Source organism: Anser anser (assembly GCF_964211835.1).
Source record: "Anser anser genome assembly, chromosome: 1".
Classification (NCBI taxonomy): domain Eukaryota; kingdom Metazoa; phylum Chordata; class Aves; order Anseriformes; family Anatidae; genus Anser; species Anser anser.
This window is the reverse complement of record NC_139720.1, coordinates 1,136,553-1,148,724: the sequence shown is the minus strand read 5'-3', so window position 1 is coordinate 1,148,724 and position 12,172 is coordinate 1,136,553. Positions and strand designations below refer to the sequence as shown.

At 66.8% G+C, this 12,172-nt stretch overlaps 1 protein-coding gene across 5 annotated transcripts in view; it reads left to right on the top strand.

Moving 5' to 3' along the window:
* The window catches only part of FLNC (filamin C), a 38,698-nt gene that overhangs the window by 9,828 nt on the left and 16,698 nt on the right, over positions 1 to 12,172 (top strand). For all 5 annotated transcript variants that reach the window (XR_014585718.1, XM_083840618.1, XM_083840616.1 and 2 more), the window contains exons 10-25: positions 634 to 760; positions 845 to 981; positions 1,585 to 1,778; positions 2,331 to 2,444; positions 2,529 to 2,672; positions 3,502 to 3,625; positions 3,737 to 3,897; positions 4,906 to 4,996; positions 5,113 to 5,282; positions 5,881 to 5,998; positions 6,789 to 7,051; positions 7,830 to 8,427; positions 9,298 to 9,471; positions 10,182 to 10,344; positions 10,730 to 10,890; positions 11,578 to 11,745. Coding sequence is in view for 4 of the 5 variants with exons in the window: in XM_083840618.1 (XP_083696744.1) it covers positions 634 to 760; positions 845 to 981; positions 1,585 to 1,778; positions 2,331 to 2,444; positions 2,529 to 2,672; positions 3,502 to 3,625; positions 3,737 to 3,897; positions 4,906 to 4,996; positions 5,113 to 5,282; positions 5,881 to 5,998; positions 6,789 to 7,051; positions 7,830 to 8,427; positions 9,298 to 9,471; positions 10,182 to 10,344; positions 10,730 to 10,890; positions 11,578 to 11,745 (2,907 nt within the window). In the remaining variant the exon portion in view is untranslated. The remainder of the gene's footprint in view (positions 1 to 633; positions 761 to 844; positions 982 to 1,584; positions 1,779 to 2,330; positions 2,445 to 2,528; positions 2,673 to 3,501; positions 3,626 to 3,736; positions 3,898 to 4,905; positions 4,997 to 5,112; positions 5,283 to 5,880; positions 5,999 to 6,788; positions 7,052 to 7,829; positions 8,428 to 9,297; positions 9,472 to 10,181; positions 10,345 to 10,729; positions 10,891 to 11,577; positions 11,746 to 12,172) is intronic.

The window sequence follows — 12,172 nt, the reverse complement described above, 5'->3', positions numbered from 1 at the left end:
GCCTGCCGCTGCTGCCCCCTGCTGGGAGCCGCAGCCGCGGGTCCGTGGGGCGGGGAGGGACGGGGGGGGCCCTGGGGGTTCCTTTTTGGGGGGGGGGGTCAGTGGTTGGGGGTCCTGGGGGTGCTGGGGGGGTGCCCATTATGGGGGCGGGCTCACGGGTAGGGGCGGGTTGGGGTACCCATGGGGGTGCTATGGGGGTACCGTGGGGGGGTGCCCATTGCCCATGGGGGGGCACATGGATGGGGGTACATGGGGGGGGGCAATGTTGGGGTCCCATGGGGGTGTCCTGGGGGTGCTCCTTGGGGCGGGGGGCACATGGCTAGGGGTGCCCATGGGGTGCTGTGGGGGTGTCCTGGTGTTGTTATGGGGGTACCGTGGGGGTGCTCATGGGGGGGGGGTAAATCAATAGTGAGGGGGTTCGGGGGGGTTGGAATCAATAGTGGGGGTGTTCTGGGGGTGCCCATTGTAGGGGGGGGGGTCACGAATGGGGGCGCACGGTTGGGGTACCCCACGGGTGCCCCATGGGCGCACGGTGGGGGCGCACGATTGGGGAGCCCATTGTGTGTGTGTGGGGGGGGGGTTCCTCGGGTGGGGGCACCCCGAGGTGACCCCCCCGTTGTGTCCCCCCCCCAGACGGCACAGAGCTGCCGGTGTCAGTGCGGGACGTTGGGGACGGGGTCTACGCCTGCGAGTACCGCCCGGTGCAGCCTGGCACCCACCTGGTGGCCATCACCTGGGGGGGCTGCGCCATCCCCCGCAGGTAAGCGGGGTTTGGGGGTGGCACTGGGGGGGTGGGGGGGTCGTGGGGGTGTCCCTCCCGCCTCACCCTGACCCGTCCCCGCAGCCCCTTCGAGGTGCAGGTGTCCCCTGAGGCCGGCTCGCAGAAGGTGCGCGCCTGGGGGCCGGGGCTGGAGACCGGCGTGGTGGGGAAGTCGGCCGACTTCGTGGTGGAGGCCATCGGCACCGAAGTGGGGACGCTGGGTGAGTGGGGGGCGGGGGGGGCATGGGGACGGGGGTGGGGGGACAGGGACAGTAGGGGGTCACCGTGGTGGAGACACGGGGACAGGTTTGGTGGCACCGTGGTGGGGACGTGGGGATAGGGTGGGTGGCACCACGGTGGGGATGTGGGTATGGCTGGTGGCACCGTGGTGGGGACATTGGGATAGGGTGGGTGGCACCGTGGTGGGGACGTGGGCATGGATGGTGGCACCATGGTGGGGATGTGGGGAGAGGTTTGGTGGCACCGTGGTGGGGACACAGGCATGGGTTTGGTGGCACTGTGGTGGGGACATGGGGACAGGATGGGGTGGCACCAGGGTGGGGACATTGGGGATTGGGTGGGTGGCACCACGGTGGGGTTATGGGGAGAGGATGGAGTGGCACCGTGGTGAGGACGTGGGCATGGGTTTGGTGGCACCACGGTGGGGACATGGGGACAGGTTTGGTGGCTCCATGGCGAGGACATGGCCACGGGGTGAGCACCACCTTGCCGGGGACAACCGTCTGGGGCCGAGGCCCTGTCCGGGTGCCACCACCGCATCCCCATGACGCCCCGTGTCCCCCCCCCCGTGTCCCTCCCCCCAGGTTTCTCCATCGAGGGCCCCTCGCAGGCCAAGATCGAGTGCGACGACCGCGGGGACGGCTCCTGCGACGTGCGCTACTGGCCCACGGAGCCGGGCGAGTACGCCGTGCACGTGGTGTGCGACGACGAGGACATCCGCGACAGCCCCTTCATCGCCCGCATCCTGCCCGCGCCCCCCGACTGCTTCCCCGAAAAGGTACCCCCCTGTCCCCCCCCCCCGACATGTCCCCTCCCATATCATCTCCATGTCCCCCCCATGTCACCTCCATGTCATCCCCGTGTCCCCCGTGTCCTCTCCCGTCACCCCTGTGCCCTCCCTGGCTCTTCGTCTGTCCCCCCCATGCCCCACCCCATTTTCTCTCTGTCCCCCCAGTGCCACCCCTTTCTGCCCCCCCCCATGCCCCCTCCTGTCCCTCCATGTCCCCCCACGTCTGCGTGTCCCCGCCATGTCCCCCCGTGTCCCCATGTGACCACTTGTCACCTGTCCCCCCCATATTCCCCCCATGTCCCCCCTTCTCACCCCATGTACCCCCATCCCCCAGGTCACCCCACATCCCCCCCCCATGTCCCCCACATGTCCCCCACCCTGCCCCCTCACCCCCCCAGTCACCCCCAGCACCCACGGGTGCCCCTCACCCCTTCCCCCAGCACCCCCCACTCCCCCCCCACGGACACCCCGACACCTCCCCAGTTTGGGGGCCGCCCCCAGGCCCCCTCCCCCAAGCCATGTCCCTGTGTCCCCCCCCAGGTGAAGGCGTGGGGACCGGGGCTTGAGCCCTCGGGGGTCATCGTGCAGCGCCCGGCCGAGTTCACCATCGACGCGCGTGGTGCCGGCCGCGGGGACCTGCGGCTCTACGCACAGGTGGGTCCTGATGGGGGGTCCCAGGGGGGTCCCAGGGGGTCTCAGGGGGCTGTCGGGGGTCCCTCACCTCTGTTGCCCCCCCAGGATGCCGAGGGGTGCCCCATCGACATCAAGGTGAAGGACAACGGGGACGGCACCTACCAGTGCGTCTACGTGCCCACCAAGGCCATCAAGCACACCATCATCGTCACCTGGGGGGGAGTCAACGTGCCCCGCAGCCCCTTCCGCGTGCGTGGGGGTCTGGGGGGGTGGGGGGGGCACGGGGAAGGGGGTGGGGGGTGATGGGGGGCGTTGGGGTGCCAGGAGCAAGGGGAAGGTGCTGGAATGGATATGGGGTGCGTGGGGTGCCCAGCGTAGCTATGGGGTGTGTGGGGTGCATTGGAGTGTGGGGTGGTAGGAGCAAGGGGAAGGTGGTGGTGTGGGTATGGGGTGTATGGGGTATGGGGGGTGTGGGGTGTGGGGTGCTAGGAGCAAGGAGAAGGTGCTGGAATGGATATGGGGTGCCCGGTGCAGCTATGGGGTGTGTGGGTTGTAGTGGGATGTGGGGTGCAAGGAGCAAGGAGAAGGTGCTGGGCATAGATGTGGGGTGCGTGGGGTATGGGGTGCATTGGGGTGTGGGGTGCCAGGAGCAAGGAGAAGGTGCTTTTATAGGTATGGGGTGTGGGGTGCGTGGGATATGGGGTGTCAGGCACAAGCATTGGGGTGCCAGGGGTATGTGGGTATATGCTATGGGGTGTGTGGGGTGCCAGGAGCAAGGCAAGGCGCTGGAATGGGGCACGTGGGACATGGGGTGCCAGGCACAAGGAGAAGGTGCTGAGCACAGGATGGGTGTTATGGGGACAGGAACGGGGTGAGTGACAAGGGGGTGCTAGGTACGGGTATGGGGCACGGTTATGGGGATAGGTCTATGGGGTGCACCCCGGTCTATGGGGCGCGTGGTCCATGGGGTGCCAGGCGGGAGGATGGGGCGCACCCTAAGGGGTCTGCGCTCCGTGGGATGCGTGGTCGGTGGGGTCCATGCACCCCACAGCACCCCACTGATGCGGGCGCCCCACAGGTGAACGTGGGCGAGGGCAGCCACCCGGGGCGCGTGCGGGTGCACGGCCCGGGCGTGGAGAAGACGGGGCTGAAGGCGGGCGAGCCCACCTACTTCACCGTGGACTGCAGCGAGGCTGGGCAAGGTGGGGACCCGTCCCCGTCCCCCTGTCCCCATCCCCTCGTCCCCATCCCTGTCCCCTTGTCCCTGTCCCCGTGGCACGGTGCCAGCGGCACTGATGGCCCCCCGCCCACAGGGGACGTGAGCATCGGCATCAAGTGCGCGCCGGGTGTGGTGGGGCCGCTGGAGGCTGACATCGACTTCGACATCATCAAGAACGACAACGACACCTTCACCGTCAAGTACACGCCGCCCGGCGCCGGGCTCTACACCATCATGGTGCTCTTCGCCAACCAGGTGCGCCGCCAGGACGCCCGTCCCCACGGGGACACTCGTGCCGTGGTGGTGCCACCCCCACGGGGCCACTCGTCCCCAGCAGTGCCACTTGTGCCACAGTGGTGCCACTCCCATGGTGCCACTTGTCTCCAGTGGTGCCACTTGTCCCCCACAGTGCCACTTGTCCCCCACAGTGCCACTTGTGCCATGGTAGTGCCACCCCCAGCAGTGCCACTTGTGCCATGGTGGTGCTACTTGGCCCCAGTGGTGCCACTCATCCTCCTGATGGTGCCACTCGTCCCCCGCAGTGCCACTTGTGCCATGGTGGTGCCACTTGTGCCTGGCGGTGCCACTCGTGCCATGGTAGTGCCACTCGTCCCCTACCAGTGCCACTTGTGCCATGGTGGTGATACTTGTCCCCAGGGGTGCCACTCGCACCCCTGGTGGTGCCACTTGTGCCCAGCAGTGCCACTTGTCCCCTAGCGGTATCACTCATCCCCTGGCGGTGTCACTCCTGGCACGCACCCACCCACGTCCCTTGGCCGTGCTGCTTTGGGGTTGTGCCACCCCGTCCCTTGGCCGTGTCCCCTGTCCCCTGGCCGTGTCCCCAGCCATGCTGTCTGTCCCCTGGCAGCACCCCCTGGCAGTGTCCCCTTTCACTCAGCTGTGTCCCCTGTCCCTGGCCGTGTCCTCTGGCGGCGTCCTTGGTCCTGGCCGTGTCCCTGGGCCACGTCCCCTGTCCTTGCCACGACCCTGGCCGTGTCCCTTGTCCATGGCAGTGCCATCCTGTCCCTGGCCGTGCCCCTGTCCCAGACTGTGCTCTATGTCCCCTGGCCATGTCCCCTGTCCCTGGTGGTGTCCCCTGGTGGTGTCCTTTGTCCTGGCCGTGTCCCTGGGCCACATACCCTCTCCTTGCCATGACCCTGACCGTGTCCCTCATCTGTGGCAGTGCCACCCCATCCCTGGCCATGCTCCATGTCCCTGTCCCCTGTCCCTGGCCGTGTCCCTGACCCGAGCCTGTCCCCGCAGGAGATCCCCAGCAGCCCGTTCCGCATCAAGGTGGACCCGTGCCACGACAGCAGCAAGGTCAAGGCGGAGGGGCCCGGCCTCAGCCGCACAGGTGAGGGGACGGGGACGGGGTTTGGGGGCTGGGGGGCGCTGGGTTTGGGGGTCTCAGGGTGCTGTGGGTCTGGGCGCCGTGGGGCAGGACCCATGGGTGCTGGCGGTGCCACGCAGGTGTGGAGGTGGGCAAGCCGACCCACTTCACGGTGCACACGAAGGGCGCGGGCAAGGCCAAGCTGGACGTGCAGTTTGCGGGGCCGGGGAAGGGCCCGGCCGTGCGCGACTTCGAGGTCATCGACAACCACGACTACTCCTACACCGTCAAGTACACGGCCCTGCAGCAGGTGCGCTAGGGGGGGCACCCGTGGGAGCCATCCCATAGCAGCCATCCCATGGGGGCCGTCCCATGGGGTCCATCCCATAGTGGCCGTCCCATTGAGCCACCCATTGCAGCACCCCACCCACTGGGCATCTCCATGATCATCCCATATGGACACCCCCATGGGCACCCCGCCTTTATGGGTACTCCCATGGTCCCTCCTCCATCCCTATGGGTACCCCAATGGCTCCCCCCCATCCCTATAAGCACCCCCTATCCCCCCTCCCATGGGCACCCAGTCCCCATGGGCACCCCAACACTGGCACCCCATGGAGCACCCCTGTGGGTACCCAATCCCTACGAGCACCCCATGAACCCCTCTATGGGCAGCTGTGCCCTGCTCCCAGCCACCCCACAGGGGCCACCCCTCGCATCCCCAGAACCCCCCAGTCCCCTGGGCACCCCCACAAATGGGGCACCCATGGGGTCCTCGCGGGCTCCCACCCATAGGAGCCCCCAAAATGCTGGGTGCTCCCCTTTCCCTAGCAGCCCCTGGGTACCCCCGGGTGGGTGCAGGGACCCCTCCGGCCCCCAGCAGCACCCTGAGGTGCCGTGTCCTGCAGGGTAACATGACCGTGGTGGTGACCTACGGGGGGGACCCGGTCCCCAAGAGCCCCTTCAGCGTCAACGTGGCGCCGGCCCTGCAGCTCAGCAAGGTCAAGGTGCAGGGCCTCAGCACCAGTGAGTGGGGGCGGCGCTGTGGGGCGGAGGGGGGGGCACCATGGGGTGGGGGGCACCATGGGGCAAGGGGGCTCCATGGGGTGGGGGCACCCGGGTGGTGTATATGGGACCATCAGGCACAGGAGGCATTGTGGGGAGGGTGTGGGACCCCCACGGTGTGGGGTGCCCTGTGGGGTGGGTGCACCAGGGCATGGGACCCCCATGGTTATGGGGTGCCCCATGGGGTGGGTGTGCCCTGGTGAAGTGTAGGATCCCCTTGGTTATGGCACACCCCATATGGTGGGTGCACCCTGGTAGGATGTGGGGCCCCCCACAGAGTGGATGCGCCTGGCAGGGTTGGGGACCCCTGTGGTTATGGGGTGCCCTGTGGGGTGGGTGCACCCTGGTAGAATATGGAACCCCGTGGTTATGGGGTGTCCCGTGGGGTGCATGCACCCTAGCAAAGTGTAGGGTCCCCTTGGTTATGGGATACCCCATAGGGTGGGTGCACCCTGGTAGGATGTGGGACCCCCTTGGTTATGGGGCACCCCATAGAGTGGATGAACCTGGCAGGGTTGGGGACCCCTGTGGTAATGGGGTGCCCCGTGGGGTGGGTGCACCAGAGCACGGATCTCCCTTGGTTATGGGATGCCCCATAGGGTAGGATGTGGGACCCCTTTGCTGTTGGGGCTCCTCATGGGGAGGGCGCACCAGCACATCCTTGGGGACCCCCTGCGGCTATGGGGCACCCTGGGGAGGGCCGGGACCCTGGGACCCCCCCCCCATTGACACCTTCCCCCCACCCCTGCAGAGGTGGCCGTGGGGCAGGAGCAGGCGTTCGCGGTGGAGACACAGGGCGCGGGCGGGCAGGGCCGGCTGGACGTGCGCATCTCGGCGCCCTCGCGCCGCCCCGTGCCCTGCAAGGTGGAGCCGGGGGCGGCCGGCGGCCCCCACCGCGTGCAGTACGTGCCCCCCGAGGAGGGGCCCTACAAGGTGGACGTCACCTACGACGGGCACCCCGTCCCCGGCAGTCCCTTCACGGTGGAGGCTGTGCTGCCCCCCGACCCCTCCAAGGTGAGCTGGTGGTGTGCGTGGTGCACACTCCTTGTTCGTGTGCTTGTTGCACGCTTCTTGGTTGCACGCTTCTGCCTTGCACGTGCTTGTTGCACGCTCCTTGCTCATGTTCCCTTGTTGTGTGCTCCTTCCTCGCATGCTCTTCTTGCTGCGTGCCCTTGTTGCACGTTCCTTCCTTGCTCATGCTTGTTGCACGCTCCCAGCTCACACCCGCTTCTTCCTTGCCCACACTCAGTGTGCTCCCTGCTTGCACACGCTTGTTGCACGCTTCTTTCTTGCACACATTTGTTGCATGTCCCTTGCTCACGTGCTCTTGTTGTGCACTTCCTTGCACACGCTTGGTGCACGCTCCCTGCTCGCACTCTCATACCCACCCAGCTGGCTCATGGCTTTGCGGGCTGCACACCCACGCTCCTTGCACACTCCTTGCTCATGCTGAGGGCATCCTGCAGGTGTGCTGTCCCGGTGCACACCCATGACACTCGTGCTTTGCGCACACGTGGCGCTCCGTGCTGCTTGTGTGCACCTGGGCGCAGCCAGAGGGGGCATGGGTGGCGGTGTGCGTGGTGTGGAGACCCCGTCCCCTCTCACACCCCCTGTCCCCTCTGATGCCCCCGACCCTTCTCACGTCCCCGACATACCCTGAGCCCTCTGATGTCCCCTGACCCCTCTGAAGCCCCCATCCCCTCCAACATCCCCCATCCCTTCTCATGTCCCCAACGTCCCCCAACCCATCCGATGCCCCCCGATCTCTCTGACACCCCTGACGCCCCTGCAGGTGAGCGCCTACGGGCCGGGTCTGCAGGGCGGCCTGGTGGGCACCCCGGCGCCCTTCACCATCGACACCAAGGGGGCCGGCACCGGCGGGCTGGGGCTGACGGTGGAGGGCCCGTGCGAGGCCAAGATCGAGTGCCAGGACAACGGTGACGGCTCGTGCTCGGTGTCCTACCTGCCGACGGAGCCGGGCGAGTACGCCATCAACATCCTCTTCGCCGAGCGCCACATCCCCGGCAGCCCCTTCAAGGCCGACGTCCGGCCCGTCTTCGACCCCAGCAAGGTGACGGCCAGCGGCCCCGGGCTGGAGCGTGGCAAGGCCGGCGAGGCGGCCACCTTCCTGGTGGACTGCTCCAAGGCGGGCGACGCCGAGCTCACCATCGAGATCATCTCAGACTCGGGGGTCAAGGCGGAGGTGCTGATCCAGAACAACCGGGACGGCACCTACGCCATCACCTACACGCCCGCCTGCCCCGGCTCCTACACCATCACCATCAAGTACGGCGGGCACCCCGTGCCCAAGTTCCCCATCCGCGTCACCGTTGACCCCGCCATCGACACCAGCGGCGTCAAGGTCTACGGCAAAGGCGTGGAGCCCCGAGGTGAGGGCAGTGTGCGGGTGGCCCGGGTGTGGGGTGAGCACGGAGCACTCCGTGGGTGCCTCCTCCCCTGAGTGTCCCCATGGACATCTCCTTCCCCATGGGCATTTGTTTCCCAACGGGCATCTCCATGGGTATTCCATCCCCATGGGCATCTCCACGGGCATCCCCCATGGATATCCCATCCCGTTAGTATCTTTGTGGACGTCCCCATGAGTGTCTTCTTCCCAATGGGCATCCCCTTCCCGATGGGCATCTCCATGGGTGTCCCATCCCCATGGACATCTCCTTCCTGATGGGCATCTCCATGGGCATCCCATCCCATCGGCATCTTTCTGGGCATCCCCATGGGTGTCCCATCCCATTGGGCATCTCCATGTGCACCTCCTTCCCCATGGGCATTTCCTACCCAATGGGAATCTCCATGGGCATCCCATCCCCATGGGGCATCTTTGTGGACATCCCCATGGGTGTCTCCTTCCCCATGGGCACCCCAACCCCATTGGCACCTCCTTTCCCTGGGCTTCTCCTCCCCATGGATGTCTCCTCCCCACGGGCACCCTGATGTTCACCTACAACCACAGGCACCCCAATTGGCGCCCCAAGGGGCACCCCAATGAATATTTCCCCATGGGCACCCCAATGTGCACCCACTCCCCATGGGCACCCCAATTGATATCTCCTCCCCTTGGGCACCCCAATGGGCACCCGAATGGATGCCTCCTCCCCATTGTGCACCCCATTGGCCCTTTCCTCCCCATGGGCACCCCCATGGGCACCCCGTTGTGCACCTGCTCCCCATGGGCACCCCAATTGACACCTCCTCCCCATGGCCCCCCTCGGGGTCACCCCCGTTCTGACGCTGCCCCACAGGGGTGCTGCGGGAGGTCAGCACCGACTTCACGGTGGACGCGCGGGCGCTCACCAAGACCGGGGGGCCCCACGTCAAAGCCCGGGTGCTGAACCCCTCGGGCGCCAAGACCGACACCTATGTCACCGACCACGGCGACGGCACCTACCGCGTGGACTACACGCCCTACGAGGATGGTGAGGGACCCCACAGACCCCACTGGGACCCCAGCCCCCACTAGAGGGCCCCCACTAGAGGACCCCTTTCCACCCCCAAATCCCAATCGGGAACCTCCCAAATGCCCCCGACTTGGGAACCCCATGACCCCCAGCTAGAGACCCACACATCCTGGGGCCAGGGATGATCCCCCCCAAAAGCCCCCATGAGGGATCCCCTAAAAACCCCAACCATGGACTGTCCCACTGAGGGGGGGACAAAATAATACGACCAGGGACCCCCATAACCTTGCCCAGGGACCCCCAACCCCACTATTTGCCCCCCCCCCAACTCCTCCAATGAGGGGTCCCCTAAAAAACCCAACCAGGGACCCCCCAAAGACTCCTCCATATGGGATCCTCCCCCAAAAAGCAGCCAGAGACCCCTCACCCCTGCCCAGATCCCCCCAATCCCCTTACTTATGGCCCCCCAATCCCCTAGTGGAGCCCCCAACTCCTCCAATGTGGGACCCCCAAAAAAACCCCCAACAAGGGACCCCCTCCCCAAAACCCCAGCCAGGGCCCCCCAAAACCCCTATTTAGGGCCCCCCAAGTCCTCCAATATGGGACCCCAAAAAACCTCTGCAATCTGGGACTCCCCCCAGCCCCCCCCAATGAGGGACCCCCCCCATAACCCCCTAGGGCCCTCCCAGCCCCCCGCTGGCCCCGGGGGTGACGTTTGCCCCCCGCAGGCGTGCACCACGTGGAGGTGACGTACAAGGACGTGGCGGTGCCGCTCAGCCCCTTCCGCGTGGCCGTGGCCGAGGGCTGTGAGCCCACCCGCGTGCGTGCCCACGGCCCCGGCCTGGAGGGAGGTCTGGTGGGCACGGCCAACTGCTTCACCGTGGAGACCAGGTGGGCACCGGCACCGGCACCCTGCCATGGTGGTGGAACCCCCAGCCCCATGCCACCATGGGCACCCCAGTCCCCTTGCCGTGGTGGTGGCACCTCCATTTCCCTGCCACCATGGGCACCCCAATTCCTTTGTCGTGGAGGTGACACCTCCAGCCCCATGCCACCATGGGAATCTCCATCACCCTTCCATGGAGGTGGCACCTCTGTCACCCTGCCATGGTGGTGGCACCTCCATCACCCTACCACCATGGGCACCCCGATCCCCTTGCCCTGGAGGTGGCACCTCCGTCACCCTACCACCATGGGTACCTCCATCCCCTTGCCCTGGAGGTGCCACCCCCTGCCCCCACCCATCCCCATCCCTGAGCGGCGCCGCTGTCCCCAGGGGCGCGGGCACCGGGGGCCTGGGCCTGGCCATTGAGGGCCCTTCGGAGGCGAAGATGTCCTGCAAGGACAACAAGGACGGCAGCTGCACGGTGGAGTACATCCCCTTCACGCCCGGCGACTATGACGTCAACATCACCTTCGGCGGCCACCCCATCCCTGGTGCGTGGGGACGGGGATGGGGCTGGGGGCTCCCCGGGGTCTTCTGCTGTGCTGCCCCCAGGGCAGTGGGGTCCCTGTGGCCGTGCTGTCCCCACATGGCCGTGTTGTCCCCATTGTCACACTGCCCCCATGCCTGTGGTGTCCCCACACCCACGGTGACCCCATCCCCATGCTGTCCCCATGCCCCTGGTGACCCCATCTCCGCGTTGTCCCCCACTCCATCCCCACGCTGTCCCCTTGCCCGTGGTCTCCCTGTCCCCTCACTGTCCCCATTGCCCATTTTGTCCCCTATGCCCATTTTGTCCCCACGTTGTCCCTATGCCCAAATTGTCCCCATGCCCACATTGTTCCTGCATTGTCCCCGCATTGTCCCCATGCCCGTGTTCTCCTTGTGCCTACGTTGTCTCCACACTGTCCCCTCACTGTCCCCATGCCCATTTTGTCCCCACGTTGTCCCTATGCCCAAATTGTCCCCATGCCCACATTGTTCCTGCATTGTCCCCGCATTGTCCCCATGCCCGTGTTCTCCTTGTGCCTACGTTGTCTCCACACTGTCCCCATATTGTCCCCATGCCCATGTTGTCCCCATGCTGTCCCCATGCCCTTGCTGTCCCTGTGTCCGTGTTGTCCCCCTGTCCCCGTGCCGTCCCCGTGCCGGCGGTGACGCCGCGCCGTGCCGTGCCACAGGGAGCCCGTTCCGGGTGCCGGTGCAGGACGTGGTGGACCCCAGCAAGGTGAAGTGCTCAGGGCCGGGGCTGGGCCCCAGCGTCCGCGCCCGCCTGCCCCAGACCTTCACCGTGGACTGCAGCGCCGCAGGGCTGGCGCCGCTCGAGGTCACGCTTCTGGGACCCACCGGTGCGTGGGGCTGGGGGGCTGTGTCCTGTGGGGTGGCCTTCCCGTGGGGTGTCCTGTGCCATGGGGTGACTTATCCATGGGGTACCCTGCCCCATAGGGTGCTTGCCCCGCAGCATGCCCTCCCCTGTGGGGTGTCCTGCTCCATGGGGTGCCCTGCCCTGTGGGGTGACTTCTCCCATGGGGTCCCCTGTCCAGAAGTGATGCGCCCCACATGGTGCCATACTCCATAGGGTGCCCTATTCCATAGGGGGCTGTGCCCATGGATGCCCTGCCCCATGGGGTGCCCTTCCCCATGGTGTGCCCTGCTCCAGAAGACACCCTGCCCCATAGGATGTCCTTCCCCATAGTGTGCCTTGCCTGCCCCATAGGGTTCCCTGCCCCACAGGATGCTCTGTCCATGGGTCTCCCTGCCCTACGGGGACCCTGC